Here is a 22864-nt window from a genome sequence, read left to right as displayed (position 1 = left end):
TATGCAACACTATCAAGTTGTATTTGCCTTCATGTATTAGGAGTTCAAGTTCATTCTGTTTGTTTCCCATATTCTGGGCATTATTATATAGACATCGAAGACCATGTGCTTTATAGTCTGGCTTTGTTCCTACATTGTTGTGGACACTATTTTTGGGCACTGTTGGAGCTGTTCTCTGCATGGGCCTTCATCCATTGTTGCCTTGAAGTTTACGTCTCCCGCCCCCATAAAATTCAGTTTAACCCCCCCCTGATCAAGTTCTTCATGCTGTGGCCGAACACATTCTTTCCAGCCCTTGTGAGGTGCAACCTGTCCCTTGCCAGCAGTCCGTCTTCCAAGTAGCGTAGCCCGTGGTCCCAAAACTCTCATGTCAGCACCACCTTTGTAGCCAGTTGTTCACCCGGAGTATTTTTCTTTCCCTTTCTAGTCCTCTTTCAAGAAATGGGAGGATGGATGAGAAAACTATCTGGGCCCCAAAGTTCTTGAGTCAAGAGCTTCAAAGTCTGATGTGATTTCTTCGTAGCTCTGCTTGGCAATATCATTTGCAGTTGATATCGTAGGACCTTTTGATGCTGCTCCAATTGATTGGCATTATGCTATCACATTAATTGATTATTATAGCAAATGGCCTGAAGTAACGTTTTCATCTCAAGTTATTAGCTTCCTCTCCATTGTTTTTAGTGGAGAAGGAAATCCGAAAGAACTGATTTCCCATATGTACCTGCCCGGACCCTAAGGTCATCCTCAGGGGTTCTTCTCTGCGAGCCCCTGCCAAAGGAAGTGAGGCAGGTGGCTACCAGGAGGAGGGCCTTCTCTGCTGTGGCACCCCGGCTGTGGAATGAGCTCCCTAAGGAGGTTCGCTTGGCACCTACATTATATGCTTTTAGACGCCAAGTGAAGACCTTTTTATTCTCCCAGCATTTTAACAGTCTATAAATAAATTTTAACTTGGTGTTTTAAATTTGTAATTTTGCATTGCTGCTGTTTTTATCTGGTTGAGCTTTTATATTGTATTTTATATTATGGTTTTATACTGTTGTTTTATACTTTGAATGGTTTTAATTTTTGTGAATTGCCCAGAGAGCGCCGGCTATTGGGCGGTATAGAAATGTAATAAATAAATAAATAAATACATTTCAGATAAAGAAGCTCAGTTCACCGCAGTGCAATTTGAAACCTTCTTAGAGGAGTGTAATATTTATTACCCATTGGTGATCATCTGTGTATTACCCTCAAGCTAATGGGGAGATTGAAAAGTTTAACAGAAACCTGAAAGAGAGTTTACAAATAGCTAAGTTAGAAGGGAAAGCATGGAAAACTTTCACTACTGTTTTTTTGCAAGTATATGGAGCTACACGGCATGCAGCAACAGAGTTTGCCTGCAGTTATTGCATGGGAGGGAGATGCATACTAAATTGAACGTGGCTGGAGTGTTAAAACCTAGACCAGATATACTTTTGGAACCTGAAATGAGAGAGGGGGTTAAAGAGAAACAAAGGAAATCTAAAGTATATACAGATGGAGATCATGGTTCTAAGGAACAAACATCCCAATGCAACTCCTTTGTTTGAGTTAGGAAATTTTACGCAAGGGAGAACAGAAATTCACATCTCGTGAAATTATTGAAAGAAGAGGACCTTATAAACTTTCTGGTGTATGTATGTGGAATGCTTCTTATCTTGCTCCCGTAGATTGCAAAGATGAGGAAGAATGCCCATTTTGTGTTAGAGGATTTGCCTTTCTCACTGATGCTAGGGACTGTGCCAGCAGCTGGGCACGGGAAATGAACCGAGAAGATGGCCAGTCCATGTCAGACAGCCACCTGCTTGGACTAAGGATGATGTGTTATGTAGTGTTGGGTTGTGGGACTATGGAGGTTTCTTAAGAGGGGGGAGAAATGTGGTGATTGTATAGGCATTGTATGTTTAAGAGAGCTGGGATTATACCCATCTGAAGGGCGGCACCCTATAAGAGGAAATTGGGAATAGTAAGTTGGAGGATTAGTTAGGTGCTATTCGCCCTGCAATGGATACTTTTAAATAAAGGTTTTATATTTTTACTCTGACCCTCTTTGGATACAACACAAGGGGCTGGATGGGTTTCAGCTCCTCCATGTTGTAGAGGACTCGTCTTGCTATGAAGCTGCTTCCTCCTCTGTGTCAGAGGCTTGTCTGCTGCTCAGAGTTGAGGTCATTGTTAAGTATATGAAAAGAAATACTTGCTTAGTCATTAAAATTGTGTGTGTATGGCTATCTCAGGGTTAAACAGAGAAAGACTATCTGTGGGCAATTACCTTGAGATAGAGGCTGTTCTGGGAACCTTGCCAAGATTCTAAGTTAGCCTCATCACAGCTGTATGTAATGTAGATAAGAATTGTGTAAGATGTGTATATAGTTTCTCACTTGTGTAAAATGGAACTGATCACTGCTTACTGATCACTGCTCTATGATCACTGCTCTCTGTGCATGCCTCAGTGTGCTGATCTGAACTGATCTGAATTGAACTGCACAGAAGCCTGAAGGAAATAAACCAGCTCTGCTGTGTAAGACCTGTGTGATATGTGTTTGTTTCTGAGCACAAACAGAGTTCCAGAGAGAGAAAAGTTCTGGCACAATAACCCAACAAAGGTTATGGGCCCAGTCCAGTCCAGGAAGCCTACGCCAGCCTAACCCAGGCAGAAGAACCAGAACTTGGTGGGAACGGTGCAGTATCAGAACCAGAACCAGGAGTCTGCTAAAACAGAAAACTGTTGATGAAGGAAGACATCAAGCTAAAGCCAGTGCTGCAAAGTGAGGAAAAATCTCAGTCGGCTGACTCTGAGGAGGACTCTGAGCAGGAGGACGGTGAGATACAAATTCCTAAAGCAGAGGAAATGGCAGGAGCTAATATGTCTGGTTTGCATCAATTGTTGGAAAAGCTGAATGACTCTAACTATGCATTATGGTCTTACAAAATGCAAATGTATCTGATTCAGGCTGAACTATGGTATGTAGTCACAGAGGATCCACCAGATAGAGCAGATCCACAGAATGCTAAATGGTTTAAGGACGATGCAAAAGCAATGGCAGTTATTGCATTAGCTGTGGAAGACTCTCAAATTTCCTTCATTCAGTTTTTGAATACATCAAAAGAGTGCTGGAATGCGCTACAAGCTGTATATCAAAGAGAAACAGCGGGCAGTAAAGTAATTCTAACCCGGAAACTGTATGGAATGAAGCTGAAACTAGGGGAGTCTATGTCAAACCATTTGAAAAGCATGAGAGAAATCTTCAATCAACTCAGGGCACGAGGGATGGAGTTTACAACTATACACCAAGTCTATGTGATTTTGTCAAGTCTTGATTCATCGTACGACGCGGTTGTCACCATGATGGAAAGTCAAGAGGAGAAAAATTTAACCCTTGAGTATGTAGCTGGAAAACTACTGGAAACCTATGAAAGAAGACAAGCTTCAAAACAACAGAGCCTTAAACATCCTGTGGCTGAATTTCAACAAAGCCATAAATCTTCTGATGTGGTGGCTGCATTAAAGGCAAGGAAATGCTTTAATTGTGGTTCCACAGAACATTTACGGCGGGATTGCAACAACAAGAAGAAAAAGCAGTCAACAGCAAAGTGGAGAGAAGAAAACAACATGAATGAAGCTGAATCAACAAAGAAGTGTCTTCTAGCAAGAGTCAAAGAGACAATGAATCCTTGGTTTTTGGACTCTGGGGCTTCAATAAGTATGGCAAAAGACAAACTTTCATTTGTAACCTTGGAAACTTCTACTTCAGAGCAAAAGTGTGTTACCCTTGCAAATGGAACAAAAATCCAGATTTGTGGTGTGGGTAATGTATATTTTGATTGTCTGGGAGTTGAACTACAAAGTGTTTTATATGTACCAGAATTAGAAACAAACCTTCTAAGTGTGTTTCAGTTAACAGAAATGGGGTATGAGGTTTGTTTTACTGAAGAAAATTGTACTATAAAACATGGAAACAAGGTGTGTGTGCAGGGAATAACGAAAGAATCTTTGTATGTGATTAATACCTGTACAGAAAATGAAGTTGTAGCCAGCAAAGTCACAACAAAAACAATAGCCAATTGCAAACCACACCAAGAGTGTATCCATTTAACTCATAAAAGGTTTGGTCACGCCAACTATAAAATAATTTCTAAGATTCCAGAATTGTGTGAAGGGGTGAAAATCAAACCATGTTCTAACTATGTAGAATGTAATGTATGCAGTGAAACCAAGTGTCATAAGTCAAACATTCCAAAACATAGTGAGAGAACAACAAAAAGAATTTTTGAATTAATTCATGCAGATCTTGCAGGTCCTTTTGAGACAAGTCAAGGAGGAAACAGATTTTTCTTGTCTATTGTTGATGATTACAGTAGATTTGGATTTGTGTATGTGTTAAAACAGAAGAGTGAAACTTTTGGAAAGTTTAAAGCGTTTGTTAAGTGGAGTAAAAATAGATTTAAAGAACCTATAGCTAATCTAAGAACGGACCGGGGAGGTGAATTTCTTAGCAACCAATTTAAAAAATTCCTCAGTGATGAAGGTATACAACATGACCTTACTGCTCCATATTCACCATTTCAAAATGGAGTTGCAGAAAGGAAAAACAGAACCTTGCAGAACATGTTAAGAGCTCTATTGAAAGAGTCAGGATTGTCTAACCTGTTCTGGGCAGAAGCTTTGTCCACCTCAAATTATTTGTTAAACAGGCTTTACCACTCTGTACATGAAAAAACTCCATATGAAATGTTTTACAAAAGAAAACCTAGAGTGTCACATATAAGGGTTTTTGGAAGTAAATGTTTTGCTCATGTTCAGAAAGAAAACAGACCAGGAAAGCTAGCTCAAAGAGGTTTGGAATGTAAACTGTTGGGATATGATACACAAACAAAAGGCTATCGTTTGTGGTCTCCATATCACAAAAGTGTAATTGTGAGCAGAGATGTAGTTTTTCATGAACAAATGCAGGAAACAAAACAGTATGTAAGTTTACCTGTAGAACAGAAAGCTGTAGAAACAGAAGAAATTCCTAAACAATCTCAGCAAGAGAGGGAGGGGGAAGAAACTGTAGAGGAGGAAACTATGCCTGTAACTATGCCAAGACGATCAGAAAGGGAACGCAAAGCTCCAATTCGTTATTCAGATGAATACCAAAGCAAACAGGTTTCTCATAGAGCTTTACTAATAGCCTATGAACCTACTTCATTTGAGGAAATTCAGGAAATGGAACCTACAGAAGCTCAGGGCTGGCATGAAGCAATGTCAGAGGAAATCAGAGCAATGGAAAAAAATGAAACGTGGGAGCTAGTACCTTTACCTGAAGGTCGTAAAGCCATTACCTGTAAATGGGTATTCAAAGTAAAACAAAATGAGAAAGGACAGGTGGAACGTTCAATGGTAAAACACAAAGATATGTTTTAAAGCTGGGTCTCAGATTGTAACACAATTTAAACAACATGCGCAAGAGGAGGACTGTTAAGTATATGAAAAGAAATACTTGCTTAGTCATTAAAATTGTGTGTGTATGGCTATCTCAGGGTTAAACAGAGAAAGACTATCTGTGGGCAATTACCTTGAGATAGAGGCTGTTCTGGGAACCTTGCCAAGATTCTAAGTTAGCCTCATCACAGCTGTATGTAATGTAGATAAGAATTGTGTAAGATGTGTATATAGTTTCTCACTTGTGTAAAATGGAACTGATCACTGCTTACTGATCACTGCTCTATGATCACTGCTCTCTGTGCATGCCTCAGTGTGCTGATCTGAACTGATCTGAATTGAACTGCACAGAAGCCTGAAGGAAATAAACCAGCTCTGCTGTGTAAGACCTGTGTGATATGTGTTTGTTTCTGAGCACAAACAGAGTTCCAGAGAGAGAAAAGTTCTGGCACAATAACCCAACAGTCATGACACCAACCACTTTTCCAGCTAGTTTCCTGCTTCTGATATATTAAAAGAATGTTGTCTATAATGCTTTCGCTTTCCTGCTTATATTTGTTTTGGGCTGCAGCAGCAGCAGTCAGGGCGAGGCGGCGAGGCTCTCTCTGACAACGCGAAGCGCCCGCACACAAGCGACTGGAAGCACCTGTCCTGTGCAAGCAGAAGGTAAGAACTATTTCTTGGAAAGTCTGGTGTGATTTACAGCAGAGTAACCTGCAGCAATCACCCCAACGCTCTTTCTTTTGCATTAAACATTGAAATGAATGTGGAGTCACTTTGTGGAATCGCGTTTAGTAACAGCCCCATTTTTAGCTGATCATTTAACAGTTGCCCCAACGTGGCCGGCTTCAGACTTGCAATATGCATATCAGTGTCTGCTCCTTCCTTTAAGCCTGTAGAGAATAGTTCTCTAAACAATAAAACTCGTTTCTGGGTCTCATCTTCCCCAGATAAGTTCTGCAGCACTTTAAGCATATCTACAGCCATTCTTTCTCCCTTGATATGCACAGCCTGATCATCTGGTAAGCATTGTAGTAATACATTTATTTCCTTTACATCTTTGGAGTCCCATCTCATAATGGCTTCTTCTCATTTGCTGGGTCACTCTTTATCCAGTATCCCAACCACCTCCAGATGGTTCCTCAACACCATACACAGAAACCTGGTGAAATGAAGCACCATACACGGAAACCTGGTGAATCATAGAATCATAGAAGAGTAGAGTTGGAAGGGGCCTACAAGGCCATCGAGCCCAACCTCCTGCTCAATGCAGGAATCCACCCTAAAGCATCCCTGACAGATGGTGGTTCAGCTGCCTCTTGAAGGTCTTTAGTGTGGGAGAGCCCACCACCTCCCTAGGTAACTGATTCCATTGTCGTACTGCTCTAACAGTCGGGAAGTTTTTCCTGATGTCCAGCTGGAATCTGGCTTCCTTTAACTTGAGCCCGTTCTTCCGTGTCCTGCACTCTGGGAGCATCCAGAAAAGATCCTGGCCCTCCTCTGTGTGACAACCTTTTAAGTATTTGAAGAGTGCTATCATGTCTCCCACCATACACAGAAACCTGGTGAAATGAAGCACCATACCTGGAAACCTGGTGGAATGGAGAGAATTAGTGGGATATGGTCATCCCTGGATATAACTTAATAGGAAGGTCAGGGAAGGGCGTACTGGGGACGGTGTTGCTCCGTACATCAAAGAGGGCATAGTGTCAAGTAGACTAGAGCACTTAAAAGGGGTAGACTGTTTCACAGAAGTGCTGTAGGTGACAATACCAGGCTTCCAAATTAAGTTAGTGCTAGGAACATGCTAGCGTCTCCCAGGCCAGATTGCGCAGGGTGACCTTGAAATGGAAACCGAAACCAGGGAGGCCTCAAAATGAGAAAGTGTTGTAATAATGTATATTCCAGTCATGACAAAGAGGTTAACATTCTTAATGCCCTAAATGACTGGGCCCTAGAACAGTCGGCCAGTTCCATTTACTTGGATGTAAATGCAGTTGAAATCACTGGGATTTACTCTTGAGTAAGGGAACCAGCAGATCTGTAGTTTATGAACCTGGAGATGCACAGCTTCGCATGATCAAAGTAAAGGAAGATCGATCCTTCGCACTTGTGGACTACCGGGAAAATGGGTTTGAGGGAGAGGGGATTAAAAAGTTCATAAAAAATCAAGGGATGAACCAATCTGATTCAAACTTGGCATGCTGAAAGCCCTCCTTAAGAGTTATCATTGTGGCAAGTTTCATCATTTTTCTCCGTCTCTCAAAATCCTAGAACCCCATGGGTTCATCCCATGCTGATTGGTGGAAGATCCAGGACAATGAAAAGGAAGGACTTCTTCACACAGTGCAGAGTTAAATTGTGGAACTCACTACCACAAGATGCAGTGATGGCCACCAATTTGGATGGCTTTAAAAGGGGGTTGGATGAATTCCTGGAGGAGAAGGCTATCAATGTGAAGGATTTTGTCTTGGCTTGCAATTTTACTGAATATGTGTCGGGATGGTTTTATAAGAGCTTGTTAGCATAGCAAAGGGGAAAAAGCTTTTGGGGGCATAGAAGGGATTATGGGTGGGGTTTTTTTTTTAGAGCTTAGGTGTTTAGAAGCTTTAAGGTATAGAAGCTTGTTACTTGGGGTGGGGAAAGTATGATTTGCTGTAGTCTTAGTTGTCCTGCACCTGTTACAACTGTATGTATTTCTTTTAAAGAAATCGGTTGAATGGTCAAAGGGTATTGAAAAGTCATTTTGTGGTTTAGGAATTCCCATGTCTGGAAGAAAACAGAAGTAAACCAGTCAGTTGAGCACATGAAAAGCAGAAGTGATGTCAGTTAAGTGATAAGCAAATATGTCAGAAGGGGTGGGGCATTCTGGGAACAGGATAGTCTAAATTGATGATGTGAATCGATAAACTTAGATATTTTAAAATAAATTAAAATGTATTAGGAGGGAGGTCTCTGACTTTGAGAAGGGCTTTTAAGTGTGAATGGAGAGAACAGAGAGGAGGAAGATGTCAGAGTCAGTATGAGTGGTGCAGAATTTGCGAGTATGCAGCTGCAAGACGTGGGAGTATTTTGCTTTGCATGGGTGAAAGGTTTGTGATTGTGTTAAACTTTGACTTTTTAAAAATAAAATACATTTAATTTTGAAGTTTGAGTAGATGTTTTAAGTGCTAAGGGTGATCTGGGTGAATGCAAACGTTCTGTCTCGATTCCTCAAGCGCACCTGCACCTGTGACACTTGGGCCAAACTGAGGCTGTTGGAGATGGGTGTATCTGATATTTAATTCCGCCCCCTCCCCTTTAGTTCCTTCCCCCCAGAAATGGCTACTAGTCCTGATGGCTATGTGCTACCTTTGATATCAGAGGCAGTAAATCTATATACATCAGTTGCTGGGGAACCTGGGTGGGGTATGTGCTCTTGCACCCATGTCCTGTTTAGAATCATAGAATAGTAGAGTTGGAAGGAGCCTCCTTGAGTCCAACCCCCTTCTCAATGCAGGAATCCACCTCAAAGCATCCCTGACAGATGACTGTCCAGCTGCCTCTTGAAGGCCTCCAGTGTGGGAGAGCCCACCACCTCCCTAGGTCATTGATTCCACTGTCATACTGTTCTAACAGTCAGGAAGTTTTTCCTGATGTCCAGCCGAAATCTGGCTTCCTGTAACTTGATCCCATTATCCTGTGTCCTGCACCCTGGGATGATCTAGAAGAGATCCTGGCCCTCCTGTGTGTGACAACCTTTTAAGTCTTTGAAGAGTGCTTTCATGTCTCCCCTCAGTCTTCTCTTCTCCAGGCTAAACCTGCCCAGTTCTTCCAGTCTCTCCTCATAGGGCTTTGTTTCCAGACCCCTGATCATCCTGGTTGCCCTCCTCTGAACCCGCTCCAGCTTGTCTGCGTCCTTCTTGAAGTGTGGAGCCCAGAACTGGATGCAGTACTCAAGATGAGGCCTAACCAGTGCTGAATTGAGGGGAACCAACACCTTGTGTGATTTGGAACCTGTGCTTCTATTAATGCATCGCAAAATAGCATTTGCTTTTTTTTGCAGCCACATCACTCTGTTGGCTCATATTCAGCTTGTGATCTACAACAATTCCAAGATCCTTCTCGTTTGTAGTATTGCTTGTGGGTCCCTAGTTGACAGCTGGTTGGCTACTGTGTGAACAGAGCACAGAACTAGATGGACCCTTGGTCTGATCCAGCAGGGCTCTTCTTATGTTCTTAACTAATTTAGTACTGTGTACATGCTATCATGACCTAGACCAGAAGGCTCAGGGTGATCTTGAGATGGAAGACAAAACCAGAGAGGCTGAAGCTCTGGAGACAGAAGGAGAAGACAAGCAGTGAGCCAAAGAAGGCGAAAAGGCAAACATGCATAGAGCAAATTAATAAGGGTGTTGGAGGGCACGAGTGAAGTGGAGGGAGACCCAGGAGGCAGAATCACAAGGGGCCAAGTTGATAGATCTGTATACAGTATATGATTTGGGACTTGGAGTGGTGCAGAGAGAAGAAGTGGCCAGCTTGAGAAGACGGAGAAAAGCGGAAGAAGTGGAGTAGGGCCCATGGAAGCTGATGCCAGGATAAACCTGTTAAAGGTGCCAAAAGACCCTTCTTTGTGTTTTCTGCCAGATACTAACATGGCTGCCCTCAGGAAAATGCACACATCACCTCTCCCACAGCAAGGGAAGAGAGTGGTTCTCCTGTTCCTGGGGAAGCAGTGGAACACGGTCATCCTAAGCACCGGGGGCAGCTTAGACCGTCCTTCTTGGGGGAGCTGGGGGAAAGTGGAGCCTTGCAGATCCCTGCGGCCTTATATTGTGGAAGCCTTTCTCTGGAAATGGTGCAATTCCCTTAAGTGCTGAACCTTTTGTTGCTCCCAAGGTGCCCTTCAGGTCATCCAGATTAACCACAGAGTTGCGGGAGGGGCATCTTTGGTTGGCTTGGTTCAGCTAAGGGAGGGCTTTCCCTGAATGAACACAGTGAGTTTTAGGCGATATGAAGAAAGACCTTGATTCTCCTGCCATGGCGTGGTGTGCAAAATGGAGAGAAAAAAATCTAGGCTCCTAAGCTATTTGGCGATAGCCGCCTCGTGCAAAGTTGAAAAGGTCACCTAGGCTGATTTTGGATGCCACATGAGTTCTGTGCGCAAACCTTGGGTGGAGATTCCTAACTTTGTGTTTCTCAGTCAGGGCCACCCAAGACATTTTGCTGCCTGAAGTGAAGAGCAAGATGGCGCCCCTCCCATTCCGTATACAAAAGCCTTTCTGCAGCACTGAACGTCTTTCTTCAAGGCTGACGATGGGACAGCATCATCCTCCACACCTGAAGGCAGCTTAGTGGGGGTGTAAGACAGGCTGTGGGACCTGCCATTCTCTCCTCTAACCTCTTGCTGACACCACCCAACATTTGCCACATGAGGCAACTGCCTCACCTTGCCTAATGGTAGGGCCAGCCCTGGTACTGGTAGCAGCAATGATTGGAGTTTTTCCTATGTAAAGTATTTGGCTTGGCCAAATCAAGATGTTCTTTGGGCACTTGGATTATGTTAGCATCAAGGTCAGAAGAGGGTAAAATGTCACCCTCTTGATGTTGTTGGACTGCCACTCCCATTATCCCCTAACATTAATTAAGCTGGCTAGGGCTAATGGGAGTTATAGTCCAAGAACATATAGACTGGGCAATCAAAGAGACATTTGCCCTTTCTGGAGCTCCCATCTTTGGCTTACTAGTGAGGGTCACTTCTAGTGAGTGACAATGAATTGCAAGTATGGATGGGTTCTTCTCCATCCTGGCTGATCCTGAGCCGGTGCCTGGCCAGCCCCTCCTGGCCAGCCTGGAGGTGTGAGAGTCAAGGTGTGTGAGGCAGGCGCTACGAGGGTGGCAAGGTTAAGCTTCTCAGCATCAAGGTGCGATCATGGTTTTTCTTGTTGCAGGAGGAGACGATGACACAGCTTCTGGTGACCCTGGGCCTTTACCTGATGGCAGTATTGCCAGGAGAACATCAGGTACGGAGGGCACAAGAGGTGTGGGGGCTGGGAGTGGAGGGAAGGGTTGAAGCCTCAGTTTAAACCACACTGGGCACCCTTTTATATGACTGGGGGAAACTACAGGTGTGGGTAGAAAAAGCAGGTGGCCCCATGGCCAGGGGAGAGAGCACGGATAGGGAGGTGAAATGCCACCAGACTGAATGCCTTAATTTTTTGATTAGTCAGACACAAGGGTGTTCATACAGGGAGAATCAGACAAATGGGAATTGATTTAGGCATCCCTTGTGGAACAGAGGTGGTGCAATTGTTAATGTGCACATGTGCACATACGAACATTCGCACATATGATGCTACGGAGGAGAGAGGAGCGAAGCTATAATTTTATCTGCGGACCTCCGCAGATTCATATAAGAGAAAAAACGAGAATGGGGGGAAGGAATGAGGCAGCAAAGGATCACTTTGGCCAATCACTTTGTCCTGCCCTGAAAGCTCCACCCACATGTCAAAATGCGATTTAACTCTCGCCAGCGACATATAACTATATCGCGGTGCAAACTCGGACGTTGATCCAAAAGTCACGGTAAATTGCAAATGCGAATATGCGCATTATCGTGTTAAAAACCCGGTGCTGCAGTGAATGGGCGGCTGCGTCATGTGTCCTGAAATGTGAATCTGTGCATTTATGTTGGGGTAAAGAAGCCGTATAGACAACCCCCCCAGTGGCTGCAAAACCTCCATGTTGGGGGGAAAGAGCGCAGGAGATCCGTTGGACTCATGTCCTGCTTGTGGGCTTCCTGGAGGCATCTGGTTGGCCACTGTTGGAGGAAGCTCAACTAGAAAACCCTTTGGACTGATCCAGCAGAACTCTTTTGAAGTGCAGACTATTCCCAAAACCACATCCCACAGCTTTTGATAGTAGAAAAAGGTATACACGTTGGCTCTTCACATGAACAAGGAATTGAAATGGTGGCAATGAGAAAACACTCCCCTCCCCCGCTGCAATTACCCTGCAACTTCCATGGGGATTTGCTGATTATTTGACCGGCGGACAGACTTGGAACTGTTAAGTCCAACGTGACCTTGCAACCTTTTCATCTTTTCCTGTAGCAGATTTTATTTATTTATTTTATATTTATTTATTACACTTATATACCGCTCCCATAGCCAGGGCTCTCTGGGCAGTTTACAGATGCAGCTATGTTTGCCATTACCCAAATTAGCCCTCTTAAACACAGATAACTCCGGTGCTCACATCCATGACAAATTCAGGATACACCAGAAAAAATGCTCCAGTTCCTATGTAAGATGGTCCATACTGACCAAAATACAACATTTGGAAGGAAAATGGAGAACACGCCACAACTTCTAAATACGAGAAGGGAAAAGGTAGCCAACAGGCACAGGAGACTTAGTAGTATTTTCTGGTTAGTTGAGGGAGGTATCATAAAAGGACTTCATGGTCCTGTGTATCTTCTCTCTCATTATTATTATTATTATTATTATTATTATTATTATTATTATTTCTCTTTTCTAGCTCGTGGTGTTTTTTCTAGATGAACATGATGGGCCAAGTCAGATGCTGCTCTGTATTCATGTTTGTTGTGTTGTTGTGTGTTTCGGGTCGAGGCGTTGTCTGGGGACCTTCTGGTGGAGTTGTTGTGTTTCGGGTTGCTGTTCCTTCTATGGATGTTCGTGTGCTTGTTATTGGTGCACCTGTGCTTTTCATGTTGGTTTTCTGTTGTGCTATTTCTTCTTTGAATTTTTGGATTTCATGTTCCATTAACCTTTCGTTGTTGATTATAACTCTTTTTTGATCTATTAGTCTTTGTTCTGTTACAGTTTCCATTAGGTGGGGGGTAGATTTCCAGAAATAGTTTATGAAGTTGTTATTATTATTATTATTATTATTATTTATTATTATTATTATTATTATTATTATTATTTATTTATATAGCACCATCAATGTACATGGTGCTGTACAGATAACACAGTAAATAGCAAGACCCTGCCACATAGGCTTACAATCTAATAAGTTGTAGTAAACAATAAAGAGGGAAGGAGAATGCAAACAGGCACAGGGAAGTGTAAACAGGCACCGGGTAGGGAGAAGCTAACAGTATAGAGTCAGAACAAACTCAATATTTGAAGGCTGTAGGGAAAAGAAAAGTTTTTAGCTGAGTTTTAAAAGCAGTGATTGAGTTTGTAGTTCTCAAGTGTTCTGGAAGAGCGTTCCAGGCGTAAGGGGCAGCAGAAGAAAAAGGACGAAGCCGAGTAAGGGAAGTGGAGGTCCTTGGGCGGCCGAGAAGCATGGCATCAGAGGAGCGGAGAGCCCGAGCGGGGCGATAGTGTGAGATGAGAGAGGAGAGATAGGCAGGAGCTAGACCGTGAAGAGCTTTGAAGGTCAGCAGGAGAAGTTTATATTGGATTCTGGAGTGAATTGGAAGCCAATGAAGAGATTTCAGAAGTGGAGTGACATGGTCAGAGCGGCGGGCCAAGAAGATGATCTTAGCGGCAGAGTGGTGGACAGAGACCAGCGGACTGATGTGAGATGAAAGAAGGCCAGAGAGAAGAAGGTTGCAGTAGTCCAACCGAGAGATAACCAGTGCGTGAACGAGAGTCTTGGCAGAAGAGACAGACAAAAATGGTCGAATCCTGGCAATATTATACAGGAAGAAACGACAGGATTTAGCTACTGCCTCGATGTGAGGAGTAAAGTTCTGCTCAGTATCCTGGTGCTCTTGTTTTGAGTTGTGTGGTTTTGTAGTAACAACGCATAACGTTACAGTTCATTTCGTCTGACCAAGCTAAGCGTTGGCTTGGGTGTCCTGCCTTGGTGGTTGCCTGTGGAACAGGCAAAACACACCTGGGGGAGTTTGGCTGGTTGTGCTTTTCCTTATTCATTGCCTGTTCATTTCTGTTTTGGCCGACTGAAGGTTCGTGCAGCGTTCTCGGCCTTGATGCTGCCCGTTCGAGGCTTTTTCCCTATTGTTTCGAACCATTTTTTCCCACACTAACAGGGTGGTTAGCCCTGACTGGTGGTGATTGGCTAGTGTGCGCTGTGCCCGTGTGATCCCTTGCGGGACTCCTATCCTAAAAGGAGGCCTAGAAACAAACAAACAAACAAATACTTTCCTATGTGCTCTTTTCTGCTACAGATCTTCTGTTTTTCAAGTGAAACGGAAGAACTTGACTTTGACATGGCTCCTGATTCCTTTGATGACCAATATGAGGGCTGTGCAGAGGAGATGGAAGCCAGAATGAAGGACCTACGGCCCGCAGAGATAGACAACATCACAGAGTACGCCGAGGCCTGGCAAAAGGCAGTCTTGAAGTGGAAGGAGATGAAGGGCTCCATCTCAGTGCCCGCAGGCCTTAAGGATGACTACGCCATTGCCCTCCTGGCTTACACCCTAGAGACGGACTTATTCAAAGATTTTAACAAGGCTGTAAGGAAAGCTGCCAGTAGCAAAGTGGCTTACCTCAAGACGTTCCACTTCAAGGCCATGCACTTCCTCTTGACCAGAGCCGTTCAAGTCTTGCACAACAACTCCAAAAGCAGGTGCAGTTCTGTAGATTGTAGGGTCAGAGATGTTTTTCGTGGGGTCAGGTATATACACTTCAGGGCTAAACGCTCCTCTGAAGCCCGTTTTGGACAATTTGCTTCCTCTTCACTGAACTGGGAAATTGCCCAGGGTTTTGGGACGGACACCTTCTTCATAATTGAGACCTGCCATGGGGCCTTCATTGATAAGTTCTCCTTCTTCCCACATGAAGAGGAGGTTCTGATCCCCCCATTTGAGAAGTTCCGGGTTGACAATTTCACAGAGAAACCAGAAGGAAATACGATCACACTCAGCTCCACTGGAAAATACAGCGTATACAACTGTGTTCTGGTGAAAGGTAACTGCCAGATATGTTCTTTACTCTTTATTGGCAAAAAAACCCATCATACGATTTGGGCCCCTCTGCTAGGCCGGAAGCTCCTGGCAGTGATCTTTCTTCGGAACTTGGAACTTCCATGGAAGGCCACAGTTCTGAGGAACGTCCCTAGATTGCGCCAGAGGGCGAAAACTATTTTTGGAACTTCCATAGAAGGCCGCAGTTCCGAGAAACATGGCTAGATGGCGCCAGAGGGCAAAACCTAGAAGTGGCTTGGAGGCGCCCTCTGGCCTTCTATCTTGGAACTTCCCTAGATGGCAGTTATTTTTCTTGGAACTTCCCTAAACAGCCCTGTGAGCTCAGAATTTTTAAACATGCAAATAGGAGGGAATGCAGAGGCAGTGGATTGGCCTATCAGTGCAAATAGGAGAGCACATGCAAATAGGAGAGAAGACAGAGGCAGTGGATTGGTCTAATGGTTGGTAATGTCATTGTGACATCACCAACCAGTAGGCCAATCCACTGCCTCTGCCTTCTCTCCTATTTGTATTATATATAGAGAGAGAGATCTCCTCTGCTCCTCTCCGCACTAATTCTCTCACCGCTTCATCTCCAGTTTACTTTTCTTTGCTTTTCTTTTCTTTGCTTATCTTTGTTTTGTTTTGCTTTGCTTTACTGGAGCTGGAGCTTCTTGTAACAACAGAGAGTGACCAGAAACCCGTCTGGCTTCCTCCTGACTGTTAGGGCAGTGGGCGAGAGCCTTCTCTCCCCCTGGGATCGTCACCAATGGGCGCGACGGAGCCTTCTCTCCCTCCTGCCCTCTTTCGGGTAGGAGCAGCAACCTTCACGACTGAATAAAGGGGACGCTTCAATAAGAGGCTCGAGGCAGAGATTTATTGTCACTTCATATTTTATTTATTTATTAAGGCCCCCCCCACTTGCCCTCTTTCCGTCGGGGGGGAGGAGGTCTCTCTCCCATCCAGCGCCGCCGACACCTTCTTCGCTTCAGCCCAGATGGCGAAAAGCCTCCGCTGGGGCTTCTCCTCAGGCCTGCTGGAAGGCAGAAACATAAAATAAGCAGGCGTCTCCTGAAGCCCTCGCCCCCCCCCACTCCCGGGCTCAGCGCCCTGGCGACTGAAGTGGTCAGGGCTCCACCTGCCAGATTGGCGGAAATTTGCAGCACATGAATATCAAAAGACATTCATGGCTTTGGCGTTGGCTCAAGATAGGTATGGGGGGATGAGCAAGGATTTGCCCGCTTAGCAAGTCAGACTTGCCTTCTGCTCGTGGCTCTCCTCCAGCTGTCTCTGGGTCCTGGCTGAAGTGAGTCCCATGTGAGATCCCAGCCCCATTTTATACTATCCCCTTGGGCAGCAGCCCTCCCCACGTCACAAAGCCCCCCTGGTCAGCAGCCCTCCCCACGTCACAAAGCCCCCCTGGGCAGCAGCCCTCCCCATGTCACAAAGCCCCCCTGGACAGCAGCCCTCCCCACGTCACAAAGCCCCCCTGGGCAGCAGCCCTCCCCACGTCACAAAGCCCCCCTGAGCAGCAGCCCTCCCCACGTCACAAAGCCCCCCTGGACAGCAGCCTTCCCCACCTCACAAAGCCCCCCTGGGCAGCAGCCCTCCCCACGTCACAAAGCCCCCCTGGGCTGCAGCCCTCCCCACATCACAAAGCCCCCCTGGGCAGCAGCCCTCCCCACGACACACAGCTTTCTCAGTTACAAAGTTGCCCTCAGGATAAAATTGCCAAAAGGGTTATAATGACACCTGCCCTTTGGGGCAAGATGGCGATTGTAGGTTGATTGCGGGGCCTTTAGTCTAGCCTCAGCCCTGCCCTAAAGCAGGACTCCCCTCTAAGGCATTCTTTAGACGGCTGCCAGTCTAACGTTCCCTGGGAAAACCTCCCGGGACGGAGAGGCTTCAACTGCCCTGGACATCCGAAGAACCCGAGGAACAGACCAAAGGCGTCTCTAGTCCAATGCTCTATTCCTACCGTGGCCGAAGAGCAGGAGGCAAGCACACAGCACCCCCTGTTGAGTTATGGCTTTAAAAGCTGATTAGTTATGGCACAGACTGGGTTTCTGGCACATAACCTTTTGTGTTAAGTCTCTGTCTGGGCCCTACAGAGACTAGCAGAGATTACAGCGGTTCTCAGCCAAGTCAGCAAAGACGTGAATTAAGACAGAGATTTATGTAGGTTAAAATAAACCTTTTTACTGGCAAATAAATATATAATTTAGTTATGGCAGTACAGATACAAATACTTACAAACGGTCAGTCAATACAGCTCACATGAGGGACATGGAAGTTATACAGGAACTTGAAAATACATTTACTTTTATAGACAACCTGTACAATGATTCAACTCCTTGCAACCCTTAATTGAAGACAATCAGTTAGACAATTATTCAATTATGACACTTAATGTCCAGGTGCAGAGTTGACCTTTAAGTTTCTGCTGAGTCCTCTGTTCCTCCAGATCCTCAGCAATTAACAAAGCATGGAAAACATAACCAAGATCCATTCCAGGATCCAACACCCCCATCTTGCTCCCATTCGCCAGCAAGCTGGGATTCAGGGCCATATTGCCTCTGATGGTGGAGGAAGAATCTAGCCCTCTTGACTAGTAGCCATCGATAGCCTCCTCCTCCTCCTCCTCCTTCTCCGCCTCTTACTCCTGCATGAATTTGTCTCAGCACCTTCTAATGCTGTCCAAATTGGTGGACATCAGTACATCTTGTGGCAGTCAGTTCCATAGTTCAACTCTGTGCAGTGGGAAGAAGTCTTTCCTTTCATCTGTCCTGAATCTCCCGTCATTCAGCTTGTTCCAGGCCTGGCCTATTCTTGCAGTTTGGCTTGTTCCCACCTGCCCCCGGCTGCTAACTTCAGGGGCAAACAGAGGTTAGATGCAAATGAAGCCCCCCCCCAAAAAAGCAGTTTGGGGAGGGAGATGTGATGCCAGGAGGGAGGGGATGCGTTACCCTTTCCCTGTCTAACCGTCCCGTTTCCTCCCCACTCCATGGGGTTCCAAATGCAAGTTGTTTATCCCCACAAATATCTGGATCTCGACAGAAGGAAAAACAACTTGTGGAGGGGAATTTGCGGTGGAGAATCGGCAGTACAAGCTTAAGTCGCTTCTCTGCTCAAAATGGCTCCCTCCCAAAGCCATCAGGACTTTGCTACTCACATTTGTGCTTGTCCCAGCACCTCCTATCCTGTAGCGAACAGATTATTTTTTTCTTTGGCTCTTGTTGTGTACAATGAATTATTGCTCCACCTTCTGCTTTCCAACAAGCTTTGAAGTGGTCCAAGAGAAAATCTTTTTCTCTCTCATCTAAACCAACCCATTCCACCCCTCCTCCTCCTTCTTGAATCATAGAATAGGAGAGTTGGAAGGGGCCTACAAGGCCATCGAGTCCAACCCCCTGCTCCATGCAGGAATCCACCCTAAAGCACCCCTAACAGATGGTTGTCCAGCTGCCTCTTGAAGGCCTCTAGTGTGGGAGAGCCCACAACCTCCCTAGGTAACTGGTTCCATTGTCGCACTGCTCTAACAGCCAGGAAGTTTTTCCTGATGTCCAGCTGGAATCTGGCTTCCTTAAACTTGAGCCTGTTATTCCGTGTCCTGCACTCTGGGAGGATCAAGAAGAGATCCTGGCCCTTTATTTGTATCCTGCCTTTTGCCCAATGCTGGGCCTATATAACCTATATTTGTTATTTACTGTGTATAATCTGTACAGCACCATGTACATTGATGGTGCTATATAAATAAATAATAAGAATAAGAATATAAAGATACATAAAGGGTTGTTGTTGTTGTTTTTAAAAAAGGAGGAAGTGAAAGGAAGAAAATGTGAAATGAAATAAAACCTGACAAGATGCCCAGAACTTTATCTGACTTGAACGTCATAAACATTAACTAACAACCAAAGGTCAAATTCAACTTCTTCAGTAGCGACTGCGTTATTTTAATTTCAGTGAGACGTGACTCTGCTGCTGCTTCAGGATACGAAACTTCTTTAGTTGATCTTGATTGATGGGAATCACAGGTTGCTTGCTCTCAGCCATGATAAAATAAAAAAACTCAACCCTCTGTTTGGCGTGTGTGTGGCTTTCGCCGTTAAATGACCACACATTCCATCTTGGCTTCTTTGAAGAAGGAACGGCTGCTTCCTGGGCTTCCTACCCACACTGGAAAGTCTGTTGTGACTTACAGCAGAGTTGCCTTATACAAAGAAAGCATGGCAATGCAGCTTTAAGTATTAGAGGGAACAGACACAGGCTAGTGGCACTTTAGAAGAAATTCAAATCCATGTACTGTATCAGTGCTTTTATACACTTTATTGAACATGGCTATCTGACACTGTTCCACTATAAGCACTCCCTAAAGCTGGCTGTGTTAAGGTAAGTGAGAGAAGGCATGAGATGCGGTTACTTGCTTTCCTCAGAAGAGAGCACATGTTGCCCCTTGTGGCAGAGGCGAAGAAGAAGAAGGGGAAGGGGCGGGAGCAAGAGGAAGGAACCAACCAAGTTACAGGATGACAAGGGGCATGAAGAAGACATGCAGCTGTTGAAGCAACGCATTCTCTATCGCCCCCCCAGTGCCTGGAAGACTGTAGAGTCGTTCCTGTTACCCAATACTAATAATTATTTGTGTTTGCCATTTGCAGAAAGAAAGAAAAAAGTGAGACAGAAATATGAAGTTTCAGCTCAGGGAGGAATTGCTGAGAATTCAGTTTCTTTAACCTCCGGGCCTCCTTTTTATTTTGACAGGTGCCGGTCTAAGCCGTTTCTCTGCTACGGCACAAATGCCCCTCCTTCTCTGGGGCTTCCTCCTCATTGCTGGTGCTGTTGGAGCTCCAGGACTCCTCTGACCTCAGGGTCAAGAAGCTTCACCGCTGAACCTGCTTTGCCGAAAGAATGAGGGGAGAATAATGTAGAACCATGAAGAAACTGTAGCTAGAGCATCTGGCTGCATATAAGTACCTCTTCACACAGTGCATAGATCGACTATGGAACTCACTACCACAAGATGTAGTGATGGCCACCATTTTGGGTGGCTTCAAAAGGGTAGGAAGAGCCCTCATGCTGGATCAGACCAAGGGTCCACCCAGACCAGCACTGTGTTCCACCAGTACAGAGCCAAGTATCCCCAATCTTGTAACTGTGCATTTGCTTTCTTTTTCTTGGTGTAGAACTTGGCATTTATCATTATTAAAATTCATTCTGTTGTTTTTAGCCCAGCACTCCAGCCTATCAAGATCCTTTTGAAGTTTGTTTCTGGCTTCCAGGGTCTTCGCTATCCCACCCAATTTTGTGTCATCTGTAGGCTGACCATATTTTGGCAATCAAAAAGGAGGACAATATTGCCACCACAAGGGGGCGTGCCTACCAACATGTCCAGCCCGCAAGGGGAAGATGGGGATAGAGAGAGATCTCTCCCTGCCTTGGCACCTTGCAGGGCAGGGAGGAAAGGAGAAAGAAAGAGGGGGGGGGGGGAGAATGGGGATAGAGAGAGAGATCTTTCCCTGCCTTGGCACCTTGCAGGGTCCTCTTCTTAAAATATAGTGGATATTTTGGATCTTATGCAGTCAACAGCAGATGTTCATACTGTGTTTCTGCTTCTATTCGATCTTTCAATCCTCCTGCGTTTGGCCTATCAAGCTGTCCTGTACTCAATCATAGAATCATAGAATAGCAGAGTTGGAAGGGGCCTACAAGGCCATGGAGTCCAACCCCCTGCTCAATGCAGGAATCCACCCTAAAGCATCCCTGACAGATGGTGGTCCAGCTGCCTCTTGAAGGCCTCTAGTGTGGGAGAGCCCACAACCTCCCCAGGTAACTGTTGTATTGCAAGAATCTTAAGACACCAGAGACATCTTCTTAAACACTCCTTTATTCTCGGCCTAGACTGCAACTGAAACTTTAACAAACACACTCCAATCTTCCTGACTCCACCCCTTTACTTCCTCTTCCTCTCAGCTCCCCTCTATGCCTCTCCTACAACTCCCAACATGCAATTCACCTACCACAATACCACATATCACCTTTATTTAAACACAATAACTTTTCCCCACCCTAGTACATAACAGACTAGCACATCCCTGCAAACAACATAATACAACTTTTATCCTTGAGTCAATAACATTGTTAATTGCTGCTGATGTAATTACTTAACATAGTCTTTAGCCCATGCAGGCTGTTGTCTAGTGCGCTGAGGACGTTGATCAGGCAGGGGTCTTGGTTGGCTATTTTGAGCAAGGGGCAACACCCTGGAGTCATCAATGCCAACTAGGTGCCCGTTTGTGTCGGTAACTGGATCATACTGACTAGGAGCCAGATTCCTGGTCTGCCATCTCTGTCCATTTGTAGATGAGTCAGAATAAGCATGAGCAAGATAGCGAGCATTCCATATATGGCCATCGGATAGTTTATAGGTGTATTGTCCTACCCTGTCAAGTACCTTCAGGGGTAAAGTGAATCTTTGTTCTCCTTTCCGAATGATTCCTGGTTTCTTCATCCGTACAAATGAACCACATTGTATTCCTGGTTCCTTGGCGCCATAACGGTGATCTGTATAAGTCTTATACTTTTGTTGTTTCTTTTGTACTGTTTGCCTCACATCCAATTGCAGGGAAGTATCTGGCTTAAGCATTTGTAGTCCAGCAACACTAAGCTTTGTGTGCATCTCCCTCCCATGTAATAGTTCAGTTGGTGACTTCTGTGTTGTGGCATGCCTTGTGGCTCTATATACTTGTAAAAACTCTGTAATGAAAGGTTTCCAAGCCTTACTTTCCAAATCAGCTGTTTGTAGACTTTCCTTCAAACTTCTATTAAAACGTTCTATCTCTCCATTCGCCTGTGGATAATAAACTGATGAATGTCTGTGTTTAATATTCCTTTCTGACAGGAAAGTTTCCAACTCTACAGATGTAAATTGGGTGCCATTATCAGACATCAGTTCCTTTGGATCTCCTTCTCTACTGAAAACTGAAGAGAGGAACTTGATAACTGTAGCAGAAGTAGCATTTGGAGTAAAAGCCACTTCAGGCCATTTACTGAAGTAGTCTATAAGGGTAATGGCATAACGACAATCAGCAGGGCCCTTTTCAAATGGTCCCACAATGTCAATGGCCAGCTTCTCCCAGGCTGAATCAGGCAGTGGAACAAGCTATAGTGGAGGGACATGCGTGGTTGCTGTCTTGTCATGAAGTTGGCAAGTCACACAAGATTTTATAGCAGCCTCCACCTGCATATCCATTCCAGGCCACCAATATAAATCACGCAGTCGTTGCTTGGTTCGTACAATCCCTTGATGTGTATCGTGGGCTAGTTGTATCAGTTTTGCTTGTAATTCTGGTGGAACAATGAGACGATGAGTACCCCGGATCACTAAACCTTCATATAAGGACAATTCCTCATGAATCTTATAGAAAGGCAACAGGGTCTGATCCACATTACGCACATTGTGTGGCCATTTCCCCATGAGGTAATCCCGTAGTTTGCATTGCACTGGACAGGACAAGCAAGCAGCTTTAAATTGCTCCTTCGAA

The 22864-nt window shown here is 44.9% G+C and overlaps 1 protein-coding gene across 1 annotated transcript; it reads left to right on the top strand.

Annotated features, from left to right (window-relative positions):
* Nucleotides 1-6023: 6023 nt before the first annotated feature.
* Nucleotides 6024-21468, top strand: LOC134399332 (erythroblast NAD(P)(+)--arginine ADP-ribosyltransferase-like). Its single transcript, XM_063127336.1, has 4 exons — nucleotides 6024-6112; nucleotides 11377-11448; nucleotides 14586-15330; nucleotides 20085-21468. The coding sequence occupies exons 2-4, from the start codon at nucleotides 11386-11388 to the stop codon at nucleotides 20183-20185; spliced, it is 909 nt and encodes a 302-aa protein (XP_062983406.1). The 5' UTR covers nucleotides 6024-6112; nucleotides 11377-11385; the 3' UTR covers nucleotides 20186-21468.
* The last annotated feature ends 1396 nt before the right edge of the window (nucleotides 21469-22864 follow it).

The sequence above is a fragment of the Elgaria multicarinata genome, chromosome 5, assembly GCF_023053635.1.
Source record: "Elgaria multicarinata webbii isolate HBS135686 ecotype San Diego chromosome 5, rElgMul1.1.pri, whole genome shotgun sequence".
Taxonomy (NCBI): domain Eukaryota; kingdom Metazoa; phylum Chordata; class Lepidosauria; order Squamata; family Anguidae; genus Elgaria; species Elgaria multicarinata.
Note: the sequence above shows the minus strand (reverse complement) of the source record. Positions and strands in the feature narration are given on the sequence as shown.